The 18,661-nt window shown below is 40.1% G+C and overlaps 1 protein-coding gene across 1 annotated transcript in view; it reads right to left on the bottom strand.

The window, feature by feature from the left end:
* Positions 1 to 11,072: 11,072 nt before the first annotated feature.
* FH (fumarate hydratase) overlaps positions 11,073 to 18,661 on the bottom strand; it is a 30,728-nt gene continuing 23,139 nt past the window's right edge. Inside the window, exons 8-10 of the mRNA XM_049633862.1 lie at positions 16,606 to 16,733; positions 14,520 to 14,673; positions 11,073 to 11,454 (exon numbers count right to left, since the gene is read on the bottom strand). Of these exons, the coding sequence (XP_049489819.1) occupies positions 11,312 to 11,454; positions 14,520 to 14,673; positions 16,606 to 16,733 (425 nt within the window). The 3' untranslated portion in view covers positions 11,073 to 11,311. The remainder of the gene's footprint in view (positions 11,455 to 14,519; positions 14,674 to 16,605; positions 16,734 to 18,661) is intronic.

Genomic DNA, 18,661 nt, shown 5'->3' with positions numbered 1-18,661 from the left:
ATGCTGCCCTTCCGCCACCAGCTGGGGTGAGAAAAACTGTTATAGTTGCTTTTTGTTCAAATATATCTGTAATGTGATTTTCAAGATAAACCCTGTAATCAAAAATTACATTTTGGTTGGGGCACCTAGGTGGCTCAGTGGTTGAGCATCTGACTCTTGATTTGGCTCAGGTCATGATCACAGTATTGTGAGATCAAGCCCTGAGTCAGACTCCATGCTGAGTGTGGAGCCTGCTTGAGACTCTCTCTCTCTCTCTCTCTCTCTCTCTCTTTCTCTGCACCCCTTCCCCACTTGCACTCTCTCTCTTCCTGTCTCTCTCAAAAAAAAATTGATGCCAGAAAATATGTTAAATAAATTGAATGTCAATAATTATAGTATAAACATGACCAAAGATTATTGCAATCAGAATTCAGTTTGTCATTATCTCATCTCAGTAAAACGAAAACTCACCCTATTTAAGATTTTTTACTATAAAAAATGTGGTCAGTTTAAACACCCAGCAACCCTCTCTGAAAAAGACTATAGTGTGTGAATCTAAACCTGTGTTTTGTTTTGCATGTCTATCTATACATCAAATAGAATCATATGTAGTTACATAATCTAAAACCAAGAATTCAGAACTTATATTTGTTAATATTCTTGATTAATGCATCAATAATTAAACACACACACACATACACACAAGGAAACAATCCTCTGCTGAGTTATTTGCTTGCAAGGCATTTCTCACCTTGTAAAAACTGTGAAATGTATTTGGAATAGATTTAATTAAAATTAACACATTTTTAGCTACTGTTGTGAGGTGACTATTTCCATCATCTTTGCTGTTGGTCTGATGATTGCAAAAACATACAGGTTTTATTTAGAGAATTGATCCAGAAATCTAGGTGGTGGTTTTCTCAGCATTTCAGTATGCAGTACAGGATTAAAATCCTGCAGGTTAGCCTTTGGCTGGAAAGACAGTTAACTTTGTCTATTTTGTCTCTCAAACTCTCTTATCTCTCAAACTACAGCCCTGTCTTTTTTGTTGTTGTTTCCAAATATCTCGAAAGAGCTCAAGAAGAAAGTTGATGGATTTCCTGCACACCAAACATTCAGAAACTCAGCTATTAGGCAAAAGTAAAACTGGGAGAAAATATCTACATGAAATATGTCAAAGAGTCAATCAACTTGATATATATAAAGCTCATTGAAGTTAATATGAAGACAAAAAACCCAAGAGAAAAATAAGCAAAGTTCGACTAACAAATGAATCCAAAAATTAACATCAATGGTAATAGAAGAAATTCAAACTAAAACAATGAGGTATCTTAAAAGGAAAAAAAAAAAACGTTCAACAATTTTTTGACATGGCAATGCTTATTATAAGCTGAAATAGTATCCTCATACAATTGCTACCAGCAACATAAATTTGTAAAACTTTTCTGGAAAAGAGTTTGGTAATACAGCCAATCTTCATTATTTGTGGATTTTATCTTTGTTAATTCACCTCCTGGCTAAAATATATTTGTAACCCCAAGTCAGTACTGCCAGCACTTTTGAGGCCATTGGTGGACATGAAAAATATAGTGCAAAACCTGGGTCACGTGACCTGCACTCCCAGTGCGTTCAAATAAGGCAATCTCTGCCTTCTTGTTTCAGCTTTCATTCTGCAAACAGCAGTGTAGAGGCCAAGGGCAGGCTCCAAAAATGTGCCACCTTGGCATATTGATTATCTTAAATAAAAGTTTGTTATAAACAACCAGCACAAGACACTCAGACTCTCCTCTGTCCCCCTGAAAGCAGGAAACAAATCTCCCATATGAAAAACATTTTCCCTATACTAAGAAGTAAAAAAAAATCCTCAGTCTTTTAAGACAATGACCTTAAAGTTGAAAAACCTGCAGAAATAAACCTTGTTACTTTACCATCTACTACCTCAGCTGCTTAGAATTCCTCAAGTTCATTATTGGTCCTCTGTGTGCACATAATAAAACTTCGGAGGTATTTTCTCCTGTTAATCTATCCCATGTCAATTCAATTTTTGATCCAGCTGGAAGACCTTGAGAGTGGAGGAAAAATTTTCTTTCCCCAACAGTGTTCTTTTCATGGTCTATTTGAGGCTGTGGTGTGCCTCACAGAGAAAGTACATTTGTCAGGTAAGCTTAGTTTAGGCGTGAGTCACAGTGCTGCCAGCCAGGAGTTCTACATTAATGAATCAACAATGTATATTAAATAAAAGATTTTTAAGCATAAACACATAAAACAAGGTATTGATCAGTTGAGGAAGTGTGTTGACCAGAGTCTTGCAGGATCCCAACCTTGAATTTCTTGCAGGGGCGGTCGTTCAGTATTTGCTAACTTGGTCTTTGCCATGACTTTTACAGAACATAACTGCCAGGAAAAATGAGAATCGATGGAATATATTAAAAGTACTCTTACAACTTCATACTCTCAACACCCCAAACCTCCCGGTACTGTGTATCTAGGAAAGTAATTAGAAGAGTGGCCAGTAGTTGATGGCAGTGTTAAAATAATAAAAATTAAAAATAGTCAGTGGTGGTGGGAAGGTGTATGTGATGTGGCCATCCTGCCAGAAAGAGCGGAGGAAAATGTGACATGAAAGCAAATGCAAGCAGCCTCTAGACGCTGGAAAAGGCAGGGCAACAGATGGATTCCTCCCTGGAACCTCCAGAAAGAACCAGACCTGCCAGCAAGTGAAACTGACTTTGGACTTCCAACCTCCAAAACTAACTATAGGAGAATAACTCTGTGTGGTTTTAAGCCACTAATTTTGTGGCAGTTTGTTACTCCAGCAATAGCAAACCAAAATAGGCCTATATTGCATTACACATGGGCAGGAAATACAGGCGGAGCCATCTTGCCACAGAGCATATGGCGAATGATTTGAGCGCACCTGCCACAAGCGTTTTGAGGTTTATTGTATACCACAAATATACAACTATTTACTTATTATTTGGTAAATGGTTTTTTTTAAAGATTTTAATAAGCCTCGTCAGAAGGAATAAACTCAAAAACAGGTTCATTTTTTAAAATAATTTTTTCTTAATGTTTATTTTTTAGAGAATACAAAAATGACAGAATACAAAAACAGAATACAAGCTGGGGAGGGAAGAGAGAAGGGTGGGAGGGACAGAGGATCCAAAGCAGGCTCCATGCTGACAGCAGTGAGCTTGATGAGGGGCTCGAACTCATGGATCTCTCACGAGATCATGACCTGAGCTCAACCCACTGAACCACCCAGGCACCTCACAAAGTGCATTTCCATCTCACTCTGTGAAGCATAGCTTTTTCATTTACTTTTAATGACAATCCTACAAAGTGAATTTCATTTGTTCCTGCTTGCAAGTTTTCTTGTGCTCACACCAGAAGTGAAGCTATAATGCACGTGACTGTGCATTTGTCCAAACCCGTGCGATACTAAGGGGGAACCCTAATGTAAACCATGGTCTCTGGGTGATAATGATGTGTTAATGTAGGGTTATCACTGGCACAAATGTACCAACTGGTGCAGGATAGTGATAATAAGGGCCATTGTGCACGGGTAGGAGCAGGGATAAATGGAAAATCTTTTACTTTCCTCTCAATGTTGCTGTAAACCTAAAACTAGTCAAAGAAAAATAAAGTACTAAAAAAAAAAAAATGAAGCCATAAAGTTGGGTTCATTAACAGAAGAGTTACATTTTTGTATTAGTCATCAAGTGTTTCAAACAGGAAGTCAGTTATCTCCAATGATGATCAAAATCTATTTTTGTTGAGTTGTTGGAAGTGAAAAAGCATCATGAGTATTATTGTAAATGCTATTAAAAAGTTCAACATTGAGGATAAATGTTTTTAATCTTGTAGCAATATAGATACTTATTTTGGTGAAACACAGTGTGGTGGTAAAAACAATGTTTTCACTAATTTAAGAAGCTTATGGAGCAAAAGCATACTTGGAACTGGTTATGGTCTAAACACAATTCAAATAAGCTGTGATATTTTCCTCGCTGAAATAGAAGATGTCCTTATCAAAATATATAAACATGTTACATACTTACTTAATCAAAATTTCTTGCTAACAAGCTGACATTTGAAAATTATTTAAGCTAGGGTAGCACACAATGCTTTTAAAGAATGACTTCATAAATCATTGTGACATCCAGTAGAACTGAATTTTTTGTAAATGCAGCTTCTAAATTGTAATTGCATTTTGTTCAGAATTGTTTGGTGTAGTATGCTAAATAGTGACTGTCAAAGATATCTAGGTCCTAATTTCTAGATCCTGTGAATGTTACTTCATATGGTAAAAGGGACTCTGCAGATTTGATCAAGTAAAGGATCTTGAGATGGTCAGCTTGTCCTGGATTATCCAGGTGGACCCCAAAGGCAGCCACATGTATCTTCACTCTTGTAAGAGACAAAGAGGGAAATTTGACACAGGCAGAAGAGGAGGCCATGTGAGCATGGGATCAGAGATTGGCAGGATGCAGCCACAGGATTGCCCCCAAACACCAGAAGCTGAGAGGTGAGAAGAGATTCTCCCCAGGAGCTCAGGAGGGGTGTGGCCTTGTAGACACTGACTGTGGCCAGTGAGATGGATTTCAGACTTTGGGCAACCAGAACTAAATGTCTGTGTGGTAAGCCATCAAATGCGTAGTAATTTATTACAGTAGCCACAGGTAACTAATAAAATTGGAGATTTTTAATCTACATATTTGATAAATGGAGCACCAACAGCTTTAGGTAGTTCAGCTTTTTCTATTTTAATGTTTATTTATTATTTTTGAGAAAGAGAGAGAGTGCGAGAAAGAGACAGAGTGCGAGTGGGGAAGGGGCAGAGAGGGATACACAGAATCCGAAGCAGGCTCCAGGGTCTGAGCTGTTAGCACAGAGCCCGACACCGGGCCTGAACCCACGAACTGAGAGACCACGATAAGAGCCAAAGTCAAACCGACAAAGTTTAACCGACTGAGCCACCCAGGCGCCCCAGGTATTCTAGCTTTGTAATTTGAATTGCAATGATTGAAAACAAAGCTTGCAAACAAGGAAGACATTGAAATTTGTCCCAACAAAAACAAGAGGACTAAACCAATTCCATGATGAATGCTCCAACCATGCATGATTTCACTTGGAGCATCTCAGCTTTTGAGAAAACTTTTTGTATGAAGTTCCTACTTATAATTGTGCAAATTAACATTCTGTTTTGGAATAGGATGAATACCAAAATCCTACGATTTCACAGCATCCAAATATGGCAAACAAATCATAAATAAAAAAACTTCTGGGGCGCCTGGGTGGCGCAGTCGGTTAAGCGTCCGACTTCAGCCAGGTCACGATCTCGCGGTCTGTGAGTTCGAGCCCCGCGTCAGGCTCTGGGCTGATGGCTCGGAGCCTGGAGCCTGTTTCCGATTCTGTGTCTCCCTCTCTCTCTGCCCCTCCCCCGTTCATGCTCTGTCTCTCTCTGTCCCAAAAATAAATAAAAAACGTTGAAAAAAAAAAATTAAAAAAAAAAAAAACTTCTTTGTTTACGTATTACACTTAGCATGTAACGTATTATGCTAAGCGTAGTAAGTCAGCCAGAGAAAGACAAATAGCATGTGATTTCACTTTGATGTGGAATCTAAAACAAAACAAAACAAAGGAATAAATAAAAAGCAGAATCAGACCTATAAATACAGAGAACAAACTGGTGATTGCCAGAGGGAAGTGGGAGGGATGGGCAAAATGGAGGAAAGAGAGTGAGAGATACAGTCTTCTGGTTATGGAAGGAATAAGTCCTGGGGATAGAAAGCACAGTACAGGCATATAGTCAATGGCATTGTAATAGCGTTGGTGAAAGACCGCAGCTGCACTTGTGGTGAGCACAGCATAAGGTATAGAGATGTTGAGTCACTATATTGTATGCCTAAAACCAATGTAACATTGTGTGTCAACTATACTCAAATTTAAAAATTAAAAAAAAAAAAAAAAAAAAAACCACCTATCAAAGTTAGCCTGAATGGGGGCAAAAAGAGAAATTGGGTCAAAATACTACACATGTCAATACAAAAATAATATTATAAGTATCCTCAATTTAACAGAATTTACTATGAGCTTATCGGGTGCGTCAGCAGCTATAGAAAGACTAATTGCTCAATTAAAAATATCATATAGTCTACAAAGGAGAGTAAATTTAAAATAGCAAACTTTCACATTTATTAACCATTAACACAATTTTAAAGATTACAGACAATTTTGTGTAAAATTTGAAAATAATAAGACCCTACTGGAAAAAATACATTCCTAAAAAAAAAAAAAAGTGACATTTTATTAGAGGAAGATAATCAGGAACTGACCAGGAGTGCCTGGGTGGCTCAGTCAGTTCAGGTTATGATCTCATGGTTTGTGAGTTCAAGCCCCGCCACACAAGTCTGACGACACGAGCTGTGGACATGAGCCCCATGCCGGGCTCTGCACTGACAGCTTGGAACATGCTTGGGATTCTCTCTCCCTCTCTCTGCCCCTCCCCTGCTAACACTCTCTTTCTCTCTCAAAATAAATAAACTTTAGAAAAAAAAAAACAAGGAACTCACCAAATTCTACGAATAGGTACCAAGAGTTTTTGCTTCTATTTTTAATGTTCAGAAAATCAGAATTGTTTAAAATTTTGCTTTTTAATGTACATACACATACATATGTGTTGTTTATTATTTTGGAGAGAATTCTATTTTTGAGATTAGCTTTTGAGTAGCACTATTTGTAGGTCCACCAATATGATAAAAATAATTGGTTCATAAACATTTCAAAAATTGTATAATTTCAATTATTTGATGACCTCCTTTAATTCTACAAAGTGTTCCAGCTTGGTTGATAAATTACACAGCTGGACACTCTTGAGGGGAAAAATGGCCAACTCTGATCTCACCCCAGTCTCATCCTTTTAAAAATCAGTTCAGTATTTGGCAATTGTGCCCATTGTCTTCAAGGAATGAAACGGAGAAGCTAACTGGGGCAGGCATTGTGCTGGGTACTTTATATACTCGCGTGAGCCTAGGGATATAAGTATGAATATGTATCAATAGCTTCATTGTAAGGATAAGGTGATGGGTCTACAGGTCTTGAGTTGTGACCAGAAAGCCCCCCAGGAGGCAGCAGAGGTGGAACTGAACTCCACTGGATCTACCTGCTTTCTCCTCCTCCTCCTCCAAGTGCCTAGAGTATGAGCCACTCCGATTAACCTCCATGCCCACATCTGTCTCCTTCAGTGGTTACCTCTCATTTTCCTTGTGTGTCTTGCTTGGCCATTCTTCATACAGCTTCACATTTCACCTCTGCTTGAACATCTGATGTGATGAATAGCCCTGAGTTGCTGAAGAAAACATGCAGCTCTCATGAAGAAGTGAGAATTCCTTTCTCATCGGACTGAGGCAAAATGAATATTCTTGACCACAGATTCCTTATTTATTTTTTACAAATCATTCCTTTTTTTTTTAAGTTTGTTTATTTATTTTGAGAGAGAGAGAGAAAAAAAGAGCAAGCAGGGAAGGGGCAGAGAGAGGGGGAGAGAGAGAATCTCAAGCAGGCTCCGCACTGTCAGTGCACAGCCTGATGTGGGGTTCAAACTCATGAACCATGAGATCAAGACCTGAGCCAAAGTCAGACGCTCAACTGACTGAGCCACCCAGGTGCCCCTTGACCACAGATTCTTAAAGAGGAGGCTCATCAGTTAGAGTGTAGCGTTTGCATTAGGAAACCTTCATTCTCTCCTACCCTTCAATCCCAGAGACTTCTCATTCCAGAGGCTCACGGGTGGATACGTTTGGTATCCACCAGTGAGCTTTTTGGTGCTCATCTTAGCGAACTGATCTGTAGCTGGGGACCCGTCTCCAGTCTGGGAGAAAACCCTGAAGTGCAGGGTGGGTGCAATGTTGGCAGAGGTCTCCAGGATGATCAGAAGATACCAACACAGTGGCCTCAGCTGTCTGGCGTGACAGTGTTGCATATGCTCTGCCTCTGGACATCACAAATGGCAGACAAGAATCAGCAGCTTCTTTCTCCTCACCCAAACTGCAGGTGGGAGCAGCTTGAGATCAGTCGCTCAAAAGCCAGTCACTGAATGTAAATTTAATAAACTTGCTATTAAAAAACCTCTTTTTATGACGCAGTATGCAATTAGGAGCTTTTCTTCCAAAGTTTAAAAAAACTATCAAAGTATAATTGACATGCAATATCCTGTTGGTTTCAGGTGTACATAATGATTAAATGTTTTCATATATTACAAAATGCTCCACACAAGTCTGGTTGCCATCTGTCACCATAGAAAGCTATTAAAATATTGCTGACTATATTCCCTATGCTGTACATTGCACTCCCATAACTTATTTATACTTGGAAGTTTGTACCTCTTAATCCCTACCACTAAATTCATTCTAGGTTGCCAGTTTTAAACTTGTATCTTTCAAAACATGCATTAAATTTGTCTCTTCCAGATTTCTTGCTGTCATAGTTATAAAGCAAAAGGGCAAATGAAGACATGTAAGAAAAGCCATAGTCAAGAACATGGTCTTTAAAATGTTTGAGTATGAAATATTCTACCAAATTTTTCTGAACATAGATTTTTTTTTTCTGTCAACCAAATTAGTTTATTAAGTGAGCAAATTTAAATTTACCCTGTGACTATGAATTTCCCTAATGCTTCTGTGGGTCAAATTGGTGGTAGTTCCAGGTGGATCATGAATCCCTTGACTTTCTTCTCCTGAAATTAGTTTCTCAAGATAGCCCTTCGTCATTCTACAGGCTTCTTCACAATCACATATGCACAATCCATGGATTGATTTTGTGCCCATTTTAAACACATTTACCCACCACGTTTGTCAGTCCTTGCCCCTCGTCAGGTTTATCCAGTACAAATCTTTGTACATGTTGCTGGGAACAGGTCACTGCAGGCAGGAGCACCTGCGCTTGACTTCATGTTTCACGAACACTTTCCTGCTCACGCTCACATGGAAGTCATGAGACAGCTCACAGTTTCAATTCATCAAGTCACCGCAACTCCAGGACACCATACATACACCAGGAAGTAGTGAAGCCTAACTGAGTGGTGAGCACCTCCAAAGAGAATACTTTTTGGATTTGAGTTTTTCAGTCTCAACACTATTGACATCTTGGGCTGGAAAATCCTTTGCTGTAGGGGCCTGCCCTGTGCCTTACAGGATGTTCAGCAGCATCTCTGGCCTCCACCCATTCCATCTCTGGCCAGTAGCACCCCATCTCCAGTCATCAGAACCAAAAAGGTCTCTAAATATTGCTGAATGTCCCATGGAAGACAAAACTCCCCAGTGTAAAAACAGTGAAGTTGACTTGCAGTACAACCCTTCACCTGGGAATTCTAAAAGCCTTACTTAGGATTACATCAGAAAGCAGTTTTCTTTCCTTCACAAACATCAAAGGCGGCAGTCAGCTCACAAGATTCAGTGACGACTTAAGTCATCAGGACATGACGATTTATAACATGTCATTCAGGATATGGTAGACAGGTGTGCATAGACTGAGACTAGGAACTCAATCCACTATTGTCCTTATTATGTAACTGGTTACGTCTCTAGTTGAGCCCTTGAACAACAGCCTATCTAGATGGAAGACGCCTAAGAAAGAACATCCAACATCACGAAGTTCCACAACTACAGATCAGTTGCCCATTTGGTTGTTGGCTTTCAGGCACTGCTAAGCAATTTGATTTTATGTTTTCCAATAAAAATCTTTTTTTTTTTTTTCCAACAAAACAAAGAGAATGGGCGCTTTGTTTTAAAGCAAACTGCACAAACACCACACCATCCCCATGTGAAGAACACTGGCAGAAACAGTCACTGATGGGCTGAAAAGTAGATCCTATAGGTTCCACAGTTGCATGAAAAAAGCTTTGAGAGGTGCCTGGGTGTCTCAGTTGGTTGGGCATCCAACTTCGGCTCAGGTCATGATCTTGTGGTTTGTGAGTTTGAGCCCCACGTCTGGCTCCGTGCTGACATGTCAGAGCCTGGAGCCTGCTTCAGATTCTATGTCTCCCTCTCTCTCAGCCCCTCCCCTGCTCGTGCTGTCTCAAAAATAAACATTAAAATTTTTTTTAAACAGCTTTGAAATCCTTTTTACAGCTAAAAAAAAAAGTGTCCACTCAAGCTTAAGAGATAAGTTAGAAGAACATAATCTCACCTTTCATCACAATGTTTCTAGAAGTTTTAATTACAATTTTACATGCTATATACACTGCCATCTAAATACTACAGAGAGTGGGTGCTGATGGCCAATTTTCCAGGAATAAATATCAGGGGTAAGTAAAAAACACAGTTGATAGAGGAGATGCGAGATACTTTAACCAGCGGGACTGTCTCTCCACAACCCTGTCATTTATCATGAGAGAAAGTGCAAGAAAGAACAAAACAAACTGTGAGCTCCCTCCACAATGGAGGTTGATTGAGTTAAACAGCACCTTTAGCTTCAGGTTTAGAAGCTAAACCTGGATCAATCTGGCCTGGATCTCCCTAGAACTGCTTGTTCAAAATCCCCTGTGGTTGTTTCAAGCGAATTCCTGCTGAAAAGTCCCGGCAGTGGTGCGCAGAGACCAGGGGGCAGACTCACTTTCCCAACACCCTCCTCACTTCCCAAGTTCAGGCCTGTACCCTGGTCCTTTCTAATTCACATCCTAGAATTCCTGACCCATAGTCTGCGGCCTTTCTGTGGTAATTCAACTAAGGCCAGGTGTGTGTGTGTAACCAGCACATGGAATACACGCGCCCAGTTTTTTTTTAACTGTCCTACTTCCTAATAGACACGCATGTGCACATGCGCATACGTACACACAGACACGGACATCCCCACATAGTGGGCCCAGTGCTTGCTTACCTTATGCCCCCAATCACAGGAAAATAATAGATGTCTAAGTATATCATTAGGAATCAGATAACAAGTACTTTTTCACTACAGGGGAATTGAAAACACCAGCTAAAAAAATTAAAACTCTTTAAAAATTGATATGGAATTTTTATAAAATATATGAATAAACACAGTCACAAAAATGAGATTCAACAACAATTAACATAAAAGAAAAAATGAATCTGTTTGACTTCATACAATTTAATTATTTCATTTTACACTTTTCAAATTCACTTTGGACCCAAGCACATCCCAGGGTTTTACACACCGATCAAAGAGCTCTGCTAGAGACAGTCAAGTTCAGGAGCGGTTTCCTTTCACATTCATCCATTTTTGCTTAAGAAATAAAAGGAGTCTTTTTCATTTTTTTTTTATTTTTTTTATTTTATAGAACATATTTTTTTTTATTATAAATTCATTTAAATCACTTTGGACCCAGCATGTCCTTAGGTTTTACCCACTCATCAAACTGCTCTGCTGTGAGATAGCCAAGCTCAATGGCAGTGGCCTTTAAGGTTGATCCATTTTTGTGTGCTGTCTTAGCAATCTTTGCTGCCTTGTCATACCCTGAAGAAAAATACAACAGGCAACGTAGGAGTTAGTAGTGAAATTTGGTTTTCTAAAGCAAAAGATAATCATTATTTACTTGATACTGAGGCTACTGACATCTAAAATAACATTTTTAATCTTAAAAATATTTAACAGTGATCATCTTCAGAGTTATGTTTGATACAGGATAAAACCTTTACTTTTCTTAATACAGACTTCACCATACCTCACTTTGGACAACAGATTTGTTACTAATTGTAGTTGCCAATGTCAATAGATTTTGGGTTCCCCTGTGTAGCTCTCTGGCTGAATTCTAGTGTATAAAAGTTTTATTTTTTATTTTTTTTAAGTTTATTTATTAATTTCAAGACAGAGAGTATGTGAGTGGGGGAGGAGCAGAGAGAGAGACTCCTAAGCAGGCTCTGCACTACCAGCACAGAGCCTGACACGCGGCTCAAACCCACAAACCAGGAGATCATGACCTGAGCTGAAATCAAGAGTCAGACACTTAGCCAACTGAGCCACCCAGGCACCCATAATGTACAATAATTTTTAAGTGATCAAAACATTATTACCAATCTCAATATTATACCAAAGAATAACTCAGATATTTTTGCAGGGGGAAGAAAAAGAAAATATAGCACCAAGAGATGAAAAAACAACTGAGTAGTAGAAATACGTGTTGTTTCTAACAACATATTTAACCAGAAGCGATCTCTGCACCAAAGCATAACCAGCTAACTGCTGCTGTGCCACAGCAAACAGCACCCTGTGCGGGAGCTGCAGGGACTGGCTCTCAGTGGGAGGCAGGGGAACCAGGGCCTTGGGGAGGGATGCACCTGCCAGCGGCTTCCAACAGCACCTCTCTACGTGCTTCTCTACGGGCAGTGCCTGGTACCCTGACCTCTTCCCAGAAGCCACAAGGACGCAGTGGGGAAGTTTCAGCACAGATGGAATCATGTACTAAGACCCAGGTGCACTGTCTGCTTCAATCATTTGCTTCTGGAATGAACAAAGGGGCAGGGCAGCTTTGCAAGCTGTCTGCACTTAACACAATTTATAAAAAAGGTCAGAAAGCAAAACAAGAAAAAACAGAAAAAAACAAAAATGAAACCAATGAAGGAGGAAAAAAACCCAAATACCCCCAGATCAGAGGACTATGGTCAAAGGAACAAAGCTTCCTGAGGCAACACTATTATGAAGCTGACATGTAACCAGTAACCATCTATGAACTAATTAGGGGCCATTTTTTTACTCAACTGAATTTGTAAATACTAAACATACTGAACAGGGTGCTTACTGATTAGAGGAACTTTGAGGAAGAATGTTCATCAAATGTTCAGGGTCAATATAAGAACGGTGTACATTTATTTTGATGACATTCGCGTCTAGCCTTATGCTAACCATTCAGTTCTTGTCTTCAAGTCCTACAAAACCCTGTTCCCACCCAGCCCACCACATAATAAGCACACAGACAACCCAGGACATGCAGCTGCAAGGCTCACGCTGCACCAGCAAGGTGTGGTTTATCCTCGCATGGCCTTTACCTCACAGAACACGGATTCCAAAAAAGACTAACCAATCGTCCAGCTTTAAGAGCACCTCTAGCTTCAGTGTTTTGGCAACAGGTTCTGAAGTACAGATGTGAGGGAACATTTCTCACATAAGCCTCTGGGATCCCCTGTGTAGCTCTCTGGCTGAATGCTAATGTACAACGATTTTTTTAATGTTTATTTATTTATTATGAGAGAGAGCGAGAGAGCACGAGGATCCCAAGCAGGCCCCATGCTCAGCGCAGAGCCCAATGTGGGGTTCAATCCCATGACCCTGGGATCATGACCTGAGCTGATATCAAGAGTTGGACACTTAACCGGGCCACCCAGGTGGCCCATGTACAATAACTTTTAAAGGATCAAAATATTACCAATCTCAACACTACATCAAAGAATAGGATATATCACATTGGGCTCAGAGTTACCTGAAGCAGTCAAATGAGTTCTTACTTTACAAAACTGAAATTATATGTTGATGTGAGGCCAATAGTAGAAAATCTGCCTTGGAAGTTCAGCATTATAGAAGAATTTTTTAAAAATTTTTTTTAATGTTTATTTTTGAGAGAGAGACAGACAGAGCACAAGCAGGGGAGGGGCAGAGAGAGAGGGAGACAAGGAATCGGAAGCAGGCTCCAGGCTCTGAGCTGTCAGCACAGAGCCCGACGCGGGGCTCGAACTCACAGACTGCGAGATCATGACCTGAGCCAAAGTCGGAAGCTCAACCAACTGAGCTACCCAGGGGCCCCATATAGAAGAATATGTTAAACAGCAAACATATCATGCCAAAATGACTACATCAGAACTGGTTTTAAAACAGAACCATTATTATTGTTGTTGTTGTTATTGTCTCAGCTTAGCAGAAGAGGGGAAAAGGCTTTTAAGACACCATAATGTAATGCAATGAATGTGTCAAGACCTACAAGTTAGACGAGTATCTTTGGTGAGGATCACTGTGGTCAGTCTGCAATCCAAGTCGATATGTTTGAACACATAATAAAATATTTGCAATTCTAGAAAAGGCTTGCAATATAAGAGTCACAGTTTTAGATAAAATATTTGCATTTCCCCCCCTTTCCCTAAAAGCAATGAATACTTAGTCCTTTTTCTTTTGTTCTTATTGGTAGCTTTCCACTTCTGAATTGAATAAAACAAGAAAATCAAAGTGTAGTAGAGCCTCTAGAGAAGGCAGAAAAATGAGTTCATCCCACACTGCTAATCAGCCAGTGCCACCTAGTGACGTTACCAAGTGAGGGCCCAGGCGCTGCACAGAACATTAAGCATCTCAATTCCATTAAGATTCATGGAAGTTTGAACTTCTGAGTTTACCACATTTCAAATAAAATGAAACCTAACGGACAGCATACTAATATATAAACAGTGTCTTTCAATGCAATTTCAAATATTTTATGAGATTTTACTGAAACAATGCCCAAAAGGAATCTGCTGTCCACCTTGATCCAATAATCTCTTAAAAATATTTAGCTTTTAAATTTTGTATTCAAAATGACATTATTATTCCTTAAACCTTACCTATATGAGGATTAAGAGCTGTCACCAACATTAGAGATTCGTTCATCAGCTTGTTGATCCTCTCTGTGTTGGCCTGGATTCCCACAACGCAGTTTTCTGTGAAGGAAACGCACGCGTCCCCCAGCAGCCTGGCTGAGTGTAACACATTTTTAATCTATGAGGGGCGTAGAACAAGGGAGGAGGAGGGAGGGAGAGACACAGAAGAGAGAGGCTTATTAACCCTAATGTTTTTTGTTCACTAGCGTATATTATTTGCTGGCTCATAAATGAATACATAATTTGATAAACAGCACTCCTACAACTTGTAAAGCACTATATCCATGGAACATTTGAGGACACTGAAATCTCAAAAACATAAAAGACATAAATACAAATAAACTGAAACACAAGAGACCCTGTAGTGTGATAAAACATGGGTATGAAATGTTAGCACAGAGAAAGAGAAATTAATTCCAGTTGTAGGAACTGGTGAAGTCCTATTTGATGGAGGGGACTCAAACAACCAGAGATGGAAAAAGAATCCTCCGGAAGAGAAGCAAAGATGCAAATGTTAGAATGTTCAGCCTGTTGGAAGCAGTGAATGAAGTGAGGACTTCCCAGGTTTCACTGATCACATTTTTTATGCTTAACAAAACAAATATTCCTCAGGAACTTTAAAATAACCTTTCACACATTATTTTAAAACCAACAGAAAATCAGTTAGTTTTTTAGTTTTAGCATGTTTTTCCTTTTTGGTAACATTTCTAATATGTATAAAGCTATAGTCACATCCTACTCTCTTTTGTTCTAAAACATCAGGATCTGAAAACTATACTCCCAACAATGGACTCTACTAGAAGGCACAGAACCTCATGGTTAAATTCGATACTAATGACTTTAATGTAAGGCAAATGTTGATTACCCTGATGTATTTTCTATTAAAGACAAAAAAATAGATTTTTGTGTTTTAACATAAAAAGATTAGCAAGACATTTGTTGCACACCTATATTTGCCAGGCAGCTCATATTGTTTGGAATCCAACAGGAAAGCAAAAGCTTACATGTGCGAGTTCTGCTTTGGCCTTTTATTTCTCACAAGAACGTACAGGCCTTGAGGACAAATAAATATCTTGTCTTCCTTATTATTCTACCACTAGTACTCAGTACAGTGCCTGATCTAGATTTGACAAATACACTGAATGAATATTCTCAATATCTGTCATTTGCATGTTCTTATCAAATTAAAACCAGACTTTATACCAGATACAAACTGGAAATGAGCCCTTAATATATTTTAGATATAACACTTTACACTAGTAACAGACTCCACGTGACGACAGCCCTGTTATCCAAAGGAGAGGAAAATGGATGAAAGATGATGTCACCTCATTCCATCTTCATGAAGATGAAGTAAAAGAACGATTTTTAGACACACGAATGTTTTCAAGGTCTGTGGAAGAGGGAAAACAGATGAAGGAAAGCCAGAGAGGGACAGAAGGGCATGGGAGGAGGGTGCTGAGGACGCCAAACAGAAGGGAGTCATGGCTAAGCTCAGAGGTCAGCAAGTCTATGGGCTTGCGGGGGTTCCAAATGACCAGGGGAACAGTTCAAGCACAAGTGGGGCGGGGGAAGCCAGGAGTAATGAATCTGCCTGAAAGTGAATGTGGGTTATTCCTCTAAAAGACTGAACTTGAGAGAAAAATAAAGCAGCAGCATGAGGAGGAGACAGTTGAGGGACAGCCTGAGGAGACCTGACTTATTTCTAGCCACTGGCATCCTCACTGGTGAGGGATAAGGAAGAAACCCACACCCTATTTCCACACTTTTTCTTCCTATTAAATAAAGCAAACCATCAAATTACTTGAGTTAAAAGTCACCTAAAAGTCATCAAATTACTTGAGCTAAAAGTCTTTTAATAGGGCTATCCACACTTCCCCTAGGCTTCCTTCCAGGCTTAATCTGCTAACATTAACATATGCTTGACTTCCAATTGCTACTTCTATCATCCCAGGACCTAATGTGAAACCTCCAAAGACTTTTATGAAAGAAAAAACAATACACTTAGATTTCAGTAAAAAAAAAATTAAAAATCAGATTGAAAGCTTACCATCATTGGCTTGAAAACATTCAACTCAAAATGTCCATTGCTGCCTCCAACGGTAACGGCGACGTGATTCCCCATGACCTGGGCTGCAACCATGGTGAGCGCTTCACACTGCGTAGGGTTCACCTTGCCTTCAAGAAAGCCACCAAGGAAAGACTCACATCAAACAAGCTCGTGAGCGGCTGCACCAGTTTGCATTCCTACCAACAGTGCAAGTTTATATACACAATGGAATACTACGTGGCAATGAGAAAGAATGAAATATGGCCTTTTGTAGCAACGTGGAAGGAACTGGAGAGTGTTATGCTAAGTGAAAATAAGTCATATAGAGAAAGACAGATACCATATGTTTTCACTCTTATGTGGATCCTGAGAAACTTAACAGAAGACCATGGGGGAGGGGAAGAAAAAAAAAAAAGTTAGGGAGGGAGCCAAACCATAAGAGACTCTTAAAAACTGAAAATAAACTGAGGGTTGATGGGGGGTGGGAGGGAGGGGAGGGCGGGTGATGGGTATTGAGGAGGGCACCTGTTGGGATGAGCACTGGGTGTTTTATGGAAACCAATTTAACAATAAATTTCATATAAAAAAAAAAAACCATGCTTGTGGCTTCAAGATTAGGTATTATGTCAAATTATCAAGAAAAGAAGGAAATCTGACTTCATTAAATAAAGTAAGACATGTAAGAAAGCAAGTGTCCAACCATCAGTGCTGATGCAAAGAAGCAAACCAACCAAATAAGGAAGGACAGGTTGCCACAGACCGTGAATGGTTCAACAGCTAATGTGTGAGGAGTTGGGCAACCGCACATTGAGTCCAGCCCACCCCATCTTCTCGGCTTCCATTCATCATGGACATAGTTACGAAGCCAGGCACTGAACATGCAACAGTGGGTGAGAAAGGCGCAGACCCTGCGCTGCAGAACTTGGGAGGCCGAGCAGAGACAGCAGGCAACTACAGGACCTGAGGGGTAAATACAGAGAAGCAGGCTGCTATGGGAACTCTTAGCACCTCACTGACACTTGGGAGACTGCTCAGAGGAAGTGGACGTTACACTGGAATGTTCCTATTCGTCTTGAGTCCCCAGAGTCCCAGTACCCTGGGAGCACCCCTCTGACGAGCTCAGGTGTGAACCTGACATACCAGGTTCTGCCGACCAGTACAAGGCAACACACTGGGAAGGTTATTTCCTCATCTGTGGATCTGGGTTTCTCTTTTCTAGGCAATTACCTTGCATTTGCCATCAACTAAATTGAAGTCATTTTTGAACATGAATTATTTTAAAATCAGATCTCTTCTCATTCTGTACACATGTGTAGATTTAAGAGAATCAACACTCAGGTCTTTCTTCTTCACTATTAGAAGTCACCTTGTCAGTTTTAGCCCAACACACAGAGGCCTCAATTCTGGCGTACTGCTGTTTCCTTACTTGCTCGTGTGACCCACACGTGTTCTCTGCTTTCACCCTCAGTCACCAGGGAAGTGGTGAAGTGGCAGAGACCTGCAGCCTGCTACTGAGACATCCCTCCAGTCTGAAGTCACCTCCTTATTGTCACTTAAGTGTCACTGTTCACCCACTACACTCGTCTAACAGAGCTACCAACACTTCCCCTCAGGATTCAGTGACTGTCACATGAATCTGTCATATGGCTTCCTAGAATCCAGACATCCAAAGCCTGTGTCACTTCCCTTACTGAACAGGCCAAAACCCCAAGCAGAAAATGAAATAACAGGCAACTGGAATAATTCATTTTTATTCAACCCAGGCTGACCACTTTCACAGCTGGTTTCAGAATTCTTCTGGCTTTGGATTGTGAAAGAGAGATTCCTCTATTCTCTAATGTAGGAATCCACATACATGCTATTAAAATTCTCTTTTCCTATAATGTTGGGTGATGTTCCCCAATTCTGATCAAAGGTGGCCCACAAAGATATTCTGAAATAACTGTGACACACACGTCTCTATCTATGTCTGGGATCACGCTTAACACAAGGAGACATGCTATGTTCATGAGAACGCCTGGGTCCCTGTCAAGTTCCAGCGCTAATGTTTACCAGC

This window comes from Panthera uncia, chromosome F1 (genome assembly GCF_023721935.1).
Source record: "Panthera uncia isolate 11264 chromosome F1, Puncia_PCG_1.0, whole genome shotgun sequence".
In the NCBI taxonomy this organism is placed as follows: domain Eukaryota; kingdom Metazoa; phylum Chordata; class Mammalia; order Carnivora; family Felidae; genus Panthera; species Panthera uncia.
The sequence above is the reverse complement of the archived record's forward strand: the minus strand, read 5'-3'. Positions and strand labels throughout refer to the sequence as shown.